The sequence below is a fragment of the Vipera ursinii genome (genome assembly GCF_947247035.1).
Source record: "Vipera ursinii genome assembly, chromosome: 1".
NCBI classification, from domain to species: Eukaryota; Metazoa; Chordata; class Lepidosauria; order Squamata; family Viperidae; genus Vipera; species Vipera ursinii.
In genome coordinates this window covers 237,149,688-237,165,960 of record NC_139512.1, presented here as the reverse complement: position 1 = coordinate 237,165,960, position 16,273 = coordinate 237,149,688, and the positions used below count along the sequence as shown (strand labels likewise).

The 16,273-nt window shown below is 38.9% G+C and overlaps 1 protein-coding gene across 3 annotated transcripts in view; it reads right to left on the bottom strand.

Annotated features, from left to right (window-relative positions):
• The window catches only part of SENP6 (SUMO specific peptidase 6), a 72,657-nt gene that overhangs the window by 46,798 nt on the left and 9,586 nt on the right, over nt 1–16,273 (bottom strand). For all 3 annotated transcript variants that reach the window (XR_014493836.1, XM_083374213.1, XM_083374214.1), the window contains exons 2-5: nt 11,468–11,561; nt 6,672–6,735; nt 4,595–4,737; nt 1,490–1,585 (exon numbers count right to left, since the gene is read on the bottom strand). Coding sequence is in view for 2 of the 3 variants with exons in the window: in XM_083374213.1 (XP_083230339.1) it covers nt 1,490–1,585; nt 4,595–4,737; nt 6,672–6,735; nt 11,468–11,561 (397 nt within the window). In the remaining variant the exon portion in view is untranslated. The remainder of the gene's footprint in view (nt 1–1,489; nt 1,586–4,594; nt 4,738–6,671; nt 6,736–11,467; nt 11,562–16,273) is intronic.

Sequence of the window (16,273 nt, the reverse complement as noted above, 5' to 3'; positions counted from 1 at the left end):
GAAAAATGCTAGAGGCCAAAGTGAAGGCAGACCCATTTAACTAGTATTTTGGCTTCATCTTCTGATTAGAGCAGGGGTAGGCAAACTCGGCTCTTTTATGACTCATGGACTTCAACTCCCAGAATTCCTGAGCCAGCATAGCTGACTCAGGAATTCTGGGAGTTGAAGTCCATGAGTCATAAAAGAGCCGAGGTTGCCTACCCCTGGCACTAGAGAGTATGTATCCTATTGGGAAACTGTGAAGAACAGGATGAAGGATGGAACTGAACTGAACTAAAGTTTGAGATGGATAGAAATATATTCAGGGATACTTGTTCTATCTTGAATAAATTTAAATCTTTTAGTTCAAAGGAAATACATTTTAGGAGAGTGACTGGCCTTGCTGATAACTTTAGGTGAATCCTTATATCTTTAATAAATCCAGAATAACTGGAGGGTGCATATTATCCCTATCTTCAAAACGGAGAATAATTGATCCAAGAAACTACAGATCTGTCTGTCTGACATAAATAACTAAGAAAATTCCAAAAAGATTGTTTTGTATATAGAATTCAGTAATTCATAATCCAGCATGTATGTATCATGAATAAACCTTGCTGGACTAATCTGTACTCATTTTTGGTTAGGTTCCATAGCAGGCTGTAGCAGTACTGTAGACATAATGTACCTTATTTTCAACAAAGCATCTGACAAAGATTCTCCTGGCATTCTCATTAACAAACTGGTTAAAGGGAAGGCCAGTTAGATGAAGTCTAAGTGGATAATGTAGCTTACTGAACACTGCTGTAGGAATGTTCATCAATGGTACTTCCACAAACTGGAATGTGATAGCAGGTGGTACCACTATACCAAACTGGCACATTTTGTCTAGATAGAAACGACTGAAGGGAAACCTGATATCAGTCTTCAAATATCTGAAAGGCTGACCCAATCTTTTAAATTCTACATTAGCCCAGAGGACAGGACCATTATAAATGGATCACTATTACAAGGAAGTCGGATCAAACCAGACCTTAGAAGAAACTACCCCAAAAGATCAGCTTTCAGCAAGAAGAATAGGCTGCCATATGAAGCGGTTAGTTCCCTTTTGCTAAGGTTTTCAAACAGAAGCTGGATTACCATCTATCATAGATGCTCTAATCCAGAGGTCCCCAACCTTTTGGGCACCAGGAACCGGTTCCATGGAGAGGTTTTTCCATGGACCGGAGGGGGGATAGTTTCATGTACTGCCTGCATCCCACGGATAGGGCTTTGTTTATGTGGACCAGTTGCTGGTATGCCGTGGCCCGGTACTAGTCCACGGACCAGGGGTGGGGGACCCTTCTCTAATCAATCCTGCACTGAGCAGGGATTGGACCAGATGACCACAAAGATCCCCTCTTGTCTCTGATTCTATGAATAGCACATCATGTTTATCTACTGAGTACAAATTGCACAGAAGACAAACCTAATAAAGTCAGACTAGTAGCCTATGGCTTTTAGAACTTACTTTTGGGCCGCTGTTTTTACTCGCGTTTGTGTGTGAGCACAAAGATGTCTGGCCTGGACTTCTGATTCTGAATAGGATATATTTTCAGTATTTACACTGCAAACACAATAATAAAATAGAAAAAGTATTATTATTATTATTCACAACAGGACCAAATGTTCAACTCATTTTAAATAGTCTTAAAAGTCATTTTATTCTCCAAATGAATGAACGAATGGATGAATCAGAGCTTCGACCACATTGTCTAATCGTAGCAATTGCTTAAGTGCTTCATTAGTAGCAACTGGCAGCCAGTACAGGAAATAGGAAGGATCCTGATGTTCTGCAGCCAGTGTAGCAGGGTGGGGAAAAAAATCTTTCCCAAAAAAGTTGCACTTTTTTATTTCTTCTCAACACACACACACACAAATAATTTGTTTCACAAGTTCATTCTTAATAACTGAATAACAATTGAAGTTTCAGTATTATTAAAGGTTTGGGCACTAGGCTCAGATATTTAAACTCTTATTTACATTATTAAAACTAGTTAATGTAGTTAAATGCAACTTAAATGTTTTCTACGGTTAATTTTTAATCAAAGAAATGCTAAGCATTGTGTGTATAGAAATTCCTTTGTTCACTTATAAATATTCCTGAACCATTTTTTCCTTCTTTTTGCTTGTTTTCTTTTTGTTTTTCTCTTAAACAGTAAATACAAAATCAAAAGAAAAAAGATAATTCTATCTTGAAACAAATTTGTCCGTTTCAAAAAACTAGTTAATAATCTTGGTGATGATGATCACAGCAAATGCGTTAGGAAATATTGCTTAGTAAATGGGCAAAGGAGATTAAAGATAAAAACAAAAGAGCTGACGAAGAATTACTAGATATAGTTGTGGTTACTAATTATACAAGTTTTACTGGGTATGATTTTATTATCTTTCCCTTTTGATTATAACTAGAAAGACAAAACTTGCAGATCCTCCCTAAAAGATCTAAAAATCAAACTATTTCAATTCATTTTATTCACCTGAAGAATATATAAAATTAACATTGCTTAATTTCACAGTACAAGGGAAATACTAAAACTATTTTTTTTATTTTCAACTAGTAAAGATTTCAAGAGAAGAATTTACTTTCTTTTGAGCTGTAGAAGGTAAAGCCATAACATCTGTTAAGATTTTAAACATGATTGGTGAATCTAAGCTATAACAATGATCACTGATAAGATCAATATAAAGAAGTAGGGATATGCCAAATTTATCAAACCAGAGAATTTTGTATTGATCCAGAACATACTGAATTGTTTCCAGAAACCACAGAGCTGCTACCAAATTGGCGTAATTTGAGAAGACATTTCTGGCATGGTTTGCAAGGAAATGCAACAATTAATATAAAGTTTTAGTTTATTAAATTCAAGAAAAAATAACTATAAATTAATTCATTCGCTAGGTAGCATTTCAAAAACTTCTCCTCTTTGTCCTCCAACCAGGGCACTAGCAAGATTGTGGCTGCTCTGGCTGGAGGGGAAAGAGAACAATTATTTGAATGTTTGCTAAAGACAGTTTTTATTTTTACACAAATTGGTATAAGCCATGATGCAAAGTTTCAAAAACAATGCTCTAGGATTAAAAGAAAATTGATGCAACAATAGCCTAAGTCAGCATTTTCTGAAAAGCAGACATCAAGCCTATAGTATAGTCAGGGCTTTTCAACCAGTGGTACGGGTACCACCTGTGGTACATTGGCACCTGGCAGGTGGTACGCGACCATCCTAGAAAAGTGGTAGTGGGAGAGGGCAACGAGCTGAACTGTTGGCAGCAGCTTGAGCGAGAGATGGCTGGAGCTACAGGGCTGAGTGGAAGCGCCAGGATCAGCACTAGGCTCCAGCTGGAGCTCAGCGCTGATCCTGGTACTTCTACTGAGCCCAGAAGAAGCGCCGATGAACTGGAATTTTGCAGCATCTCCAGGGTCTTCTGATTTTCATTCAGATGATTGGCAACTGATTCATATTTATGACGGTCACAGTGTCCCAGGGTCATGTGAAATGACCAAAACCTGCTGCAAGCACCCAGCGGGGGGGGGGAATAAAAACCAAACACCATCCCACCCCACCCCTGCTGCCAATCCGCAACAGAAATGCTCACAACAAGGAAAACCTCGGACAGGAGGAAGAGCACTGCCAGGCGGGCAGACAGGTGTCTTGCTCGGTTGTGGCTTGGGGGGGACTTTTTTCAGTGCCACTGTAACTTCGAACAGTCACTAAGCATACTGTTGTAAGTTGAGGACTACCTATACTTCATCACTTTTTTCATATATTTTTTTTGCTCATCAAGTTTTTGACAGGCGACTGGTGGTACTCCGATGCTGCCATATCCTAAAAGTGGTACAATAGGTGAAAAGGTTGAAAAGCCCTGGTATAGGACATATTCCTTTGTTGGAAAAATGTGGCCATAACTCTTTATTTAAAAGCACATCACAAGCCATTAGTGTAGCACAATACTATTATTGGAACACATAGTCTTCAGTAGCTTAGGTCTAATTTTGTCCCTTGCATACTGTGATTTTTCATTGTACAACTCAACATTTATTAAATTTATTTTGTTTGGGGCTAAATTTAATTTAATCTATTTTTAACTTTTGTATGTTATATTTTAATTGCCTTGTACACCGCCCTGAGTCCCTCGGGAGAAGGGCAGTATATAAATCTAATAAATAAATAAATAAACATAGCAACTGAAGATACTGGCAACAGAAGATATTATCCACAGGCAACTCTTTTCCTAACAATGCAGACGTCACTGGATACACCATAAACTTTAACTGGAAAAGGAATATTTTCCCCTCTTTTTGATTGTTCATAGCACAAATAGTGCGCTCCTATCTGTTCATTCTGTTTCTGTAAAGTTCTGTGTAGTTGAGACATTTTAATACATAATTATATATTCCAATATCTATAATAATATTTGGATATTATAATAGATGTGTTCTTATACTTGCTTAAAATACATCAGCGAAGTGGAAACAGACAGCTGAACAGTGTTAGGAGCACTCTCATAACTAACATTTCCTCCAGAAATACACTATATATTAAACAATTTTGAGATCATCTGAAAAGCACTACACCATATTTTCTTGCTGCTTCCCGATATGCTAAGTCCAGTTGGCGTGCTTTTTAAAGTTCCAGGAGTGTCACTTTTGTTTCGTCTGCTGTATGTCCTTAAGGTATCATTTCTGACTCCAAAACCTACTAAATGGTGGCGACAGGGCTGAAATAAAACAACAAAAACCATCATATTAAAATAGGAAACTATACTTCTGTTAAGCTTTCAAATACTAAAACATTTTCAATCCATTTCATACTGCCTCAAATGTCCCCACACTGAAAGATCCTGCTCAAATAGCAGGATTAAAATTTTCTGAATGAAATACTTTTCTACACCTTATGTTTTTTTTAAAAAAAATGTATGCTGCCCAGGAAATTGGGGGTGGGGGGCTATCTACTGAACACAGGTAGCCCTCAACTTACACCACAATGAGCCCAAAAATTTCTACTGCTAAGTGAGACAGTTGTTAAGTGCCCCACTTACAACCTTTCTTATTACAGTTGATAAGCGAATCACTTCAGCTGTTAAGTTTGAAACATGATTAAGTAAATTTGGCTTCCCCATTAACTTCGCTGGTCAAAAGATTGCAAAAGGGGATCACATGATTCCAGAATACTGCAACCGCCATAAATATGAACCACCAATCAATCAATCAATCAGAATGGAGCTGGAAGAGGCCTTGGAGGTCTTCTAGTCCAGCCCCCTGCTCAGGCAGGACACCCTATATCATTTCAGACAAGTGGCTGTCCAGTCTTTTCTTAAAAACTTCCAGTGATGAAGCACCCACAACTTCTGAAAGCAAAAGCTGTTCCACTGGTTAATTGTCCTCACTGCTAGGAAGTTTCTCCTTAATTCCAGGTTGCTTCTCTCCTTGATTAGCTTCCATCCTTTGTTTCCTGTCTTGCCTTCTCGTGCTTCGGAAAATAAGTTGACCCCCTCCTCCTCCTTGTGGCAGCCTCTCAAACACTGGAATACTGTTATCATATCCCCCCTAGTCCTTCTTTCCTCTAGACTGGCCATTCCCAAATCCTGCAACCGTTCTTCATATGTTTTAGTCTCCAGGCCTTTAATCATCTTAGTTGCTCTTCTTTGCACTTTTCCCATAGTCTCAACATTTTTTTTTTGTAATGTGGTGACCAAAACTGGATGCAGTACAGTTGCCAAGTGTCTGAATTTTGATCAGATGGGGATGCTACAATGGACATAAGTGTGAACAATGGTCATGTCACTTTTTTCAGTGCCATTGTAACTTTGAACAGTCACTAAAAATGGTTGTAATTCGAGGACTACCTATATTTCCGAAATTAATAAAATGAAATGAAATGAATCCACAAATTTAGTTAATTTTTAGCTTGGCGTCAAAAGTAAAAATAATAACACATACGGTTCCAAATACATTGAATATATTCACATAGTATTATTAATTTTCATTGAAGTCAAAGTAAGCTACATTATGAGCTGGTGCTGTGTGTAAACAAATTGTTGTCAAGTGATCTGGCATTTTTGATAAGACAATGAATTACTGATTTCTTGACATTATCTGTTCAACACCACACAAACATATATACCATTGTAAACAAACAATAATTATTTCTTAATTTCCAAAGAAACGTGAGAGTTTAATTACCAGGCTGCTAATAATTTTATATTTTTCATGATACAAACACTATGCAAAGTAGTAAATATCCTACATAGGTTGTCCCCAACATACAACTATTATTTAGTAATTGTTCAAAGTTGGAACAGCATAAGTTACAATTTAAAAAAGTCACTTACAATGGGTCCTCACACTTATGACTGTCATAGCATCCCAACAGTCATATGATCAAAATGTGGGTACTTGGCAACCGGTATGTGTTTACAATGGTTGCAGCCTCCTTGGTGGGTGGGGGCGTATTTCATGTGACTGCCATTTGCAATCTTGCCAGCCAGCTTCTGACAAGCAAAGTCAATGGGGGAAGCTAGATTCACTTAATGGCAGTGAATTGTTTAACAACCATGGCAAAAAAATTCATAAAATCATGCATGACTCACTTAGCAACTGTAATAGGGCATTTGTAAAGTGAATAAATGTACATTATATTTTATATGCTCACTTTTCTTTCACCATTGGGACTGCAAGTTCCATCGCTTTCATCAAACGCCAGCAAATTGGCTTCACTACATAAGAAGAAAAATATATTTAAACTTTCACCAACTGACTTATAGAATAAGACCACAGAACCGGGTTTCAACAATCGTTACAAAATGTTCGTATTTCAAAGAATATTTTCACTTGATCTTTTTTCTCTAGAAAAACAGCACTATTTTATTTAAAGATGAAGTTTGCATACAATTTTATTTCAAAAACAGGGCTCATAAAATTCAACATTTTAGCATTGCAGATTTCAAAACTGCAATGTTATGTATGATCCCCTCAAATCTCCATTCCTCCTTCCTACCTGTCTGGCAAGTCTAATATTACGTTTTTTTGTTGCTATATTAAAGTCTTTTAATAAAACTCAACATTGGGGGGGGGGGAAATCCTCTGCAACAGTTGCTGTCCAAGGACAGAGAGTGTGTGACTGGCACCAAGTCACCTATTTTGGCTTCCAACGTAAGACAATATTCGAATTCAGTCTCCTAGTTTCCAGCCCAGTGCCTTTAACACTACACTATATCTCTTTAAAATGATTTAAGGGCAATAAATCAATCAATGCAATCCAAAAACCGAAAGCTGCTTTAGAACAAAACATAAGGAAGCAACAGCAGGGAGGAAAAAAAAGCAGACCCTCCTAGTGATCTGAGAAGAAAGAAATGTGCGACCATATGAACTACCAGGGTAAGGAGAATGCTGAAATCAGTGTTAGCATTAGGCCAGTGTGATGCTGCAAAGGCATAGCCCTAAGATAGCAAGTTCAGCTAGGATCCTGAGGAGCTATACTGTATATATATATATATATCTCCTGCGGCTTACAATTTAAGCACAAACCAATGTGTATATGTGTGTGTGTGTGTGTGTGTGTGTGTGTGTGTGTGCGTGTATGTATGTATGTATGTATGTATGTATGTATGTGTATATATATCCACATACATCCTCCCCAGGGGGAGGGCCTTCTCTGTGGGAGCGCCAGTCCTATGGAATCAGCTCCCCCGAGCTTCGGATGGCCCAAAATCTCCAATCCTTTTGCCGCGGCCTCAAAACACTCCTATTCCACCAGGCTGACCTGGACTGACAGGCATTTTAATTAATTATATTTACAATTTTTAATTTATTTTTAGTTTTTAATTTTAATTTATTGCACAGATGATTTTAATTTTATTTTTATCTTAATTTCTGTACTTATATGTTTCATAATATATATATATATATATATATATATATATATATATATATATATATATATATATATATATATATATATATATATATATATATATATATATATATATCTCCCTGGTACTGTATAACATTAAGAAAGGGATTTGACCTGTACAGTACTTTAAATACATTGTCACATCTCCAACTAGCCCAACTCTTGGTGTCACTCTCAAATACAGCATGCCACAATAACTGTGTTTGTGTATATGTGTGTTTTTGCTACAATATCTCATAGCTTTCACTGATAAAGATACCTGATAAGCTATCATTTGGTGAGTGTTTAAGTCAGGGGTGTCAAACTCCCGGCCCGTGGGCTGGACATGTCATCCAGAAGCCACGCCCACCTCATTGCCGGCAATAGCAAAACTGTCCTGATACGTTGCGCGACGTCACGTGATGTCGCGAGTTTGACATGTCTGGTTTAAGTGCTATTACTAATATTACACTTACTTCTATTCTACTAACAAGCAGCTTTGCCCTGGAAAAATATGAACCCCTGGAGTTCCTACATCACATATTAATATGCATTATTAAAAGGCTGCCTCTCAAGAGCATTTAGAGGCTACAACAGATCCAGAATATGGCAATGCAGGTAGTGACGGACATGGTCTGTTATACCATGTGATTCCATTGCTCTATGACCTATACTAGTTGCTAGGGGCATACGGGGACCATTCCAGATGCTCATTATTATCTATAAAGGACTTTATGGCATTGGATTTAGTTATTTGAGGAACTGTATATCTCGCATTGTTTGTGCCCGCCCAATAAGAATGGGGAGAATAGGCATACTCTTGGTTCCCTCTGTTAAACAACGTCATTTGTTGACATCCAGGAAACAAGCTTTTTTTGTCTCAGCACCTGCCCTATATAATATTTCCCCCAGAAATCAGTATGGCTCCCACCTTAATGATATTTTAAACGTCTCTGAAAATCTAGCTGTTCTCCCAGGCAGACGTAGGGTTGTTGCTGAAGTCCAGCGCATTTAGTCCTTGACTTATGACCGGCCATTCAACAACTGTTCAAAGTTACAATGGCCTCAGAAAGGGCGCTTTGTGGCCCACAAAGCAATTCTGGCCATAGTAAAATGTCCCCCTCAATGGTCACATGACCTCATTTTAAATGCTTGGCAACCAGTTCTGTTATGTCTGGTTGAAATGCATCTTGTGAATGCTATCTGCAATCTTGAACTGCACTTGGAGTCCTGCCTGCATTTACAATCGCAGGGTCCTATTCAACTCCGCCCTCAATAAGCCAGGGACTACCTATATTGCAAGGCCTCACGAAGGCCATCCTCCGCCATCAGCTACCTCACAAAGGACCAGGCAGTGCTTCTCATCAGCAGCGGAAGAAGATAGCAAAGATCTGATTGGGCACCAGAGCACAGAGTGCTGCACCATCCCACCCCCAGCCCAGCCAGCGCAGTGCAGCTAAGTCTGCACTAGGCAGGGGCAGACGCTTATCTGCCCACTGGTCTGTTTGCAAGCTGCAACTTCCTGCTGGCCTCTCCATTGACTCTGCTTGTTGGAAGCTGTCAGGAAGTCATGAGAAGGTTTTCGCTTAATAATTTGCAATCCTGATTTAATGACAGCAATGGGGACAACCAAGATTTCCATTTGTAAGCAATGGTGGTCATATGATGTCTTCCTTCACATGTACAATGCTAAGCAATGGAAATTCCAGTCCCAATTACATTTGTTAACCAAGGACTACCTGTATGGTAGATTTCAGAAGATGCTGTCACTGTGATAATATTAATGTTGAAACAGTAGATCATAGTTTATTGTGTTGTGAATTTTACATATTGCTCTGATCCCTAAATATGCAGAGACACACAGAAGCACTAAACATGACTGTTGAGTAGCCTGAGCCTTTAGAGCACTTTGGCAAAGAAATTCAAGGGCATCTGCACGGAATGGCAAAAAAACACCAAAATGGCAGCCACAATCATGAGAGTAAAAGCCCATCTTTTTTTTACATTTTTTCACATATAAAAGAGCAGGGCTTCATCACATGGCAATGGCTTTCATCTTGACTTTTTTAATGACTGCATGTGCACAAACACAAACACACAATTCATCTGGTTAAGAATTGCTACCTACAAACTACAATTTCCCTGAAGATGCCATTGTCTCCCTTTTGGTTTCCAGTAACCACATTGTGGCTATGTAATTAATTATACTTACTGTTGGAGTTCACAGTTAAAGTTAACAAGCACCAAAGACTGCTTTTACAATTTGGGGTAAAACGTAACTGAAATACGTAGAGTCTTTGGGTGCATGCATAATAAACCTCATCAAATTAATTAATAGGACGATAATTAATGGCATAAAAATATACTTTGTACTTTTGCTATAACATAGGTTCATTTCTTATCTTGGGATAGAGGGAAAAAAAGAAACCCCTAAAATTAACAATGTGTATACCAAGAATATTAAGACATTTTGTTTAACTTAAAACTACACACCACTCTCCCATCACACACATAGTTCCATCTATGGATCTATCCATCCATCCATCCATCTTTCATTTCCTTTTCTCTCTCTTGCTGTTTCAATACTGAAATATTCCGCTGCTTAGGGAATATGACTTACGTTACTATTTATACATATCAAAAACTGTTTAAGTTAATTTGTATATAAACTGTACAAATTCATATGCATTTACATATTTTATATTTAGAAAAATATGGATCAGAAGATCTAGCTTCTAGAGGATATATTTAGTTTATATTCAAACATTTTCATATTTATTTATGTCATTCTCACTAAAATAATATCAGCGTATAAAAGGTAGTTTATTTTTATTAAACATTTGAAGTGTTAGTAATTGTTATCACATCAGCCTATTTATTAGGAAAAGAGTGTTAATCTGCTCCTCTATTCTAAATCTGTACAATTTAAAAAATAAAAATAAAATGCAGTTCAGTCCCATAAAAATCTAATTATAGAAGATGACCTTATGGTTTCAAGACTGTTCAATTTATCTCACCTTTCCTAGTTAAGAATCTCAGACTTTATAACCTTGGCAATATTTCTCAATTTATATTGCATGCGTAGGCAAAAAAAGGGGGGGGAACACCTCTCCAGTAGATTTAGGTAGCATTCATTTGATAATGTTTCTTTCTACCTGGTCTACAGTTTTCAAACATTCAGAAATAAAATGTAGAAGGCACAAACATGAATAATTGGAAATATTATTTCTGTAGTATTTCTTAAAAAAGAATCTCATTTTTAAAATCTAAATTAAGTACAGTCTTTAATTCAATCATACCTATATTATAAATTCTAGGAATTTTAAAATGTTTAGTTATTTTTGGAATAAAGAATAGCATATTTTGAAAAAGGTTAGGTTGAAAATGCACCACCTATTATGTAAAAAGAAACTAATTTCTCTGTGTTTAAATTATGCTATAATACTTGTGCATAAGAAAATCAGAATAGGTAAGCGGAATATCTTATTAGTAATGAATTATTATTCAAGGTTCTATTACTATATATTTTTCAACCGCCTAGAGTAAAGTATCCTTACTCTTTCTCTGTATCTCCTTCACTTTCTTCTGAATGATCAAAGCTCCAGCTACTTTTAAAACCTCCATCCCGCTTGGACTGTGATTTATCCAAAGCTGTAAAGAAATAAGTTAGCATCAGTTCTGGTTCCAAGAAACTCATAAATATATATCTATACATAAAATAAAGCAATTTTAATAATGAACAACCCAAAGTATAATTTAGGTTTATTCAAACTGGGGGAAAGGAGTGGGCAAAACCAAACTAAATTACCGTATTTTCCAGCATATAAGATGACTGGGCGTATAAGACGACCCCCCAACTTTTGAGATGATTTTCAAGATTTTTCGTCTTATACGCCGGAAAATCAGCGAGCCCAGGAAGGCACGCCCTCCCCTCTCACTGTGGAGGAAGCAGGGCAGGCTGGCGTCTGGCGGGAGCCGGCAGGGCAGTCCTGCGCACGCACGCGCTCCCCGGCTCCTAAGGAGTCCTCGGGGAGCCATGGCAGACGCCTCACGCTCTTCCCTCTTCAGGTAGCATCGGCGGAGCCGTCCGGCGTCGGTCGGGAGCCGGCAGGGCAGTCCTGCACAGGCGCGGACTCCCCGCCGGGGAGTAAATGCGCGCACTCCTTAGGAGCCGGGGAGCGCACGCGTGCGCAGAACTGCCCTGCCAGCTCCCGCCAGACACCAGCCTGCCCTGCTTCCTCCACAGTGAGAGGGGAGGGCGTGCCTTCCCGGGCTCGCTGACTTGCAGCCAAGCCAGAGCCAAAAGGGGCTTTTCCTTCCACCAACCCTTTGGAATAGACGCAAGAGCTCCCGAGGTGTGGCGTTTGCAAGGGGGAGGGGAAGGGGCTGAGAGGCTCTTGGGGGTGGGAAGGGAGAGTCACGTTGGAGGGGGGACTGGACTAAGGAGGCTTGAAGTTGCTTTGCAAGAACGGGGGCGCTCGATTGATTTATGTACTATTTTCCGGCGTATAAGACGACTGGGCGTATAAGACGACCCCCCAACTTTTGAGATGATTTTCATGGGTTAAAAAGTCATCTTATACGCCGGAAAATACGGTATATACAGTTCATATGCACTTAATGCATTTATTTCCTAATGGTGGGATGCAGGCTTGTAAGGCAGTCTCTATATAGTTTGCACCATTCCATAAAATAGCATGAGTATACTTGGGATAAAACTAGCACAGGTCCAACTATGTTTAGTATCCTGGCCTGCACTTTTTATCTTTCTAAAAAGCATTATAAGAAAGCTTTGGTTGAACATATCATGTGTTGTGATTCCTCGCCATCCAGCCAGTGGATCCAGCAGCTGAGTCTGAGGAATCAGATGAGGAGGAGGGGCCTGGAGTGACATTAGAGTTAGAGGAAGGCTCTGAGGAGCTCCAAGACTTACAGTGGGACAAAGAGCCTAGCCCCTCTACTCGCCGAGACACAGTTGTGCTGGGAGCCTGAGTTGGACAATGATGAAGAACAGCTGGGACAAATCCAGGATGCATGAAAGGACAGGCAAAAGAAGCGAGTAGGACAGAGGAATGCAATGGGGCGGCTCCAAAAGCAAAGAAGAAGGCATTAGGAAGCCATGCCTTGGCTGAATTATAAAAGGGAAGGTGTGGGAGGTGCTGGTTACCAAAGGCAACCGTTTGTGTTGAGGATCAAGTTTCTGTGGACTGTGTTTGTTTGCCTTGGACATTGACTCAGGTCTGTGAGAATAAAAGGGGTTGGTTTTTTCTTGCGGTTCTTGCCTGTTTCTTGGAAGAGGGGTTTCTCCTTGTGAGCATGACAAGGCCTCACGCAGGCTGGGACAGAACATCATGATGGAAAGTGGGTATGTGTACTATATATCTTCATTCCCTTGGACTGCAAGGTGATCAAACCGCTCAGTCCTAGAAGAGATCAACCCTGACTGCTCTTTAGAAGGCCAGATCCTGAAGTTGAAACTCAAATACTTTGGCCATCTAATGAGAAGGAAGAACTCACTGGAGAAGAGCCTAATGCTGGGAAAGATTGAGGGCAAGAGAAGAAGGGGATGACAAGAGTATGAGGTAGCTGGATGGAGTCACTGAAGCAGTAGGCGTGAGCCTAAATGGACTCCAGAAGATGGTAGAGGACAGGAAGGCCTGGAGGAACGTTGTCCATGGGGTCGCAATGGGTCGGACACAACTTCGCAACTAACAACAACAATCTTCATTCCTTTTATGTGTTTTGCTCAACGTTACTACTAAAAATATGTATTTGTGTGTTATCACCTGGAGAAATTCTTGGGGACCATATAAAATCCATATGAAGCTCTTAAGAATCAAACTGTGTTTTCTCAATGGTGAAATCAATAACCTAGGCAATGTTCATACATAAGTTCATTCATTTTTTAATATTGCTATAATAGTTTAGTTCCATTTTTTTATTTTAAATACAGCATTATCCTATAAAGTTGAAGAGCATTATGATGATTTCAAAACAAGCTAGCCAGCAAATATAACAACATGCCAAAAATGACTGCACCATATTCCCATTCAATTGTCAGAAATTTACTGAAACCAAATACTTGTAGGATAGCACAGGAGTTTTGGAGAAATACTGTTCATGTGTGGTCTTATCATAAATACACTAATTCTGGCAAAGGGTTGCTTCTGACTCCTTAAAAATGAATGTTCCTTACTGCGCTAGTTATGCACACCATTTGTACTTTGACTTCAAGTGGAATGAGGAAGAAACGTAACAGAAACAGGAACCGCCATCAATCACATCTACTAGAATATGGTGCTTAAAATTCCTGTTATAATACATTCCCCACTTCCGTTGGTGTAAATGAAATCTGAATTGTAATTAGTTCTATTCTGAATTCCATTCCTACTGCAGCCTGAAAAAATTAAATAATTAAAACATCTCAGACTGTGAATTATTACCTCTTAGGAAATGGTTAGCAGACAATATACAGCTGAAGTGGTCACAATTTTAAAAAAATACACGGTCACAATTTTTAAAAAAATACACTGCACAGGCAAGGTGGAACACTATCAAAGTTTGTTCCTTCTTTGCCTGGGAATGCCACAGAAGCATACACAATATGAAGGGAAAACTCCATCCAACTTTTCACAGGGCTTCTGATGTACCTCATCCCTCTTTCCCCTTTTTCTCTACATTGTTTCAACAATCACCTGCATCTGCAATTTCTAGCATCATTCTTTCACTATCTCCCCTGAGATGCCACTGCTGCCTTAATTCAAGAGAGGCATATTCAAGCACCACCCACTGCAAATGCTAGAAGCTGAGTACATAGGTCAGTTGGATAGCCGGTAGCTGAACAGAAGAGGAAGTTTCCATATCTCTGCATTCTGCCATGTGCCACTGTTACTCTTGAATTTAAGTCACGAATATAGATTAATAACAGATCCTCCCTACCTGCTCATCCTACTCCCTCCCTCCCTCCCCATCTTGTAGTCAGGATTGAGTTTTTATATTTTTATAGTATTTTCTTCATATTGTGTATAGGTTTTGTATATTTTCATCCTTTTAATATTATAGCTGCCCAGAGTTATCTAGTGCTAAGATGGGTAGCCAATAATTTTAATAAATATTATTGCACAAAATACTTGAAAAATACAAAGCTTATTATATGCCATTTTAGCAACCAACAGAAAAATATGTCCTCGGGGGATATAGTACATCAAATATTGTATCCTTTTACAAATATACACATTAAACAATGTATATTTTGAATGGTACAAGGCAGCATCTATTTCACTGTCATCTACTATGTTCTGTCAACAAGAAATATGCCAAAGTAATATTCACTGTACATAGCATTAAATGAAGTAAAATATACCAAAAAAGGTCTAGAGAAATATTAGCAAAAAACTGCAAATACAACTGGAAGGAAACATGAACATAGGTGTTTGTTACTCATATTGGCTGTGAAAATATGGGTAACAAAAATCAGCACTTCTCCATTTTACGTATTTGCTTATCAATCACATATATATCCTGCTGCAATCATACGCAATACTTAGCTGGTCATAACATAAAAGAACAGTAATGACAATGAGAATTAAAAATATAAAAGCTAATAGACAAAATATACAAAGATACTTTTCAAATGGCATCTGGCATCAACCCACATATACCCCCTGGGGAAAAACTCCTGTTTCAGAAGCTTCTGGGAGGCAATTAGAGTGGAGGGTCAAAGCATTGTATCTGTGGAATGCCTTCAGCAGCTGGGACCCCCAGTGTTCCGGATTGCTGCAGAAAAAACATCCCACACTAACCAAATGCTCCATTACCAAAATAACAACCCAACGTCCCGTAAGAGGAGCTGTATAAGAATGTTATTCAGACAAGTTCAAACTCAATGCAGCAATCTGGAACAACAGAAAAAGGAAACAGATCACCTGCACAACTTCTTCCAACAAAATGGATACCCATGCAACTTTATATAAAAATAATGCCTGATCACTCAACTCACTACAGTGTAACAAGGTATGAAAAGTATAACACTGCTATATATCCAAATCATCTCAAAAACAACCAAGAGGCTATTATAACCACACAGCATCACCACAGCACACAAACCAGCTAAACCTTCAGAACATCTTGAGTTAACCAACAAGTACCCCATGAAGAAAAATCAGAAGTTTCTACACCATAGTGCAGGGTTGTCAAACTCAATTTCATTGAGGGCCGCATCAGCATTGCGGTTGCCCTCAAGGGGCAGGGTAGGTATGGCCTACTGGGTGGGCGTGGGTAGAGTGCGTATGGCCTACTGGATGGGCGTGGCCAGCTCTACATCATTCGCCTCATGGGTGCCTATGGGGGCCTGGGCAGGAGTG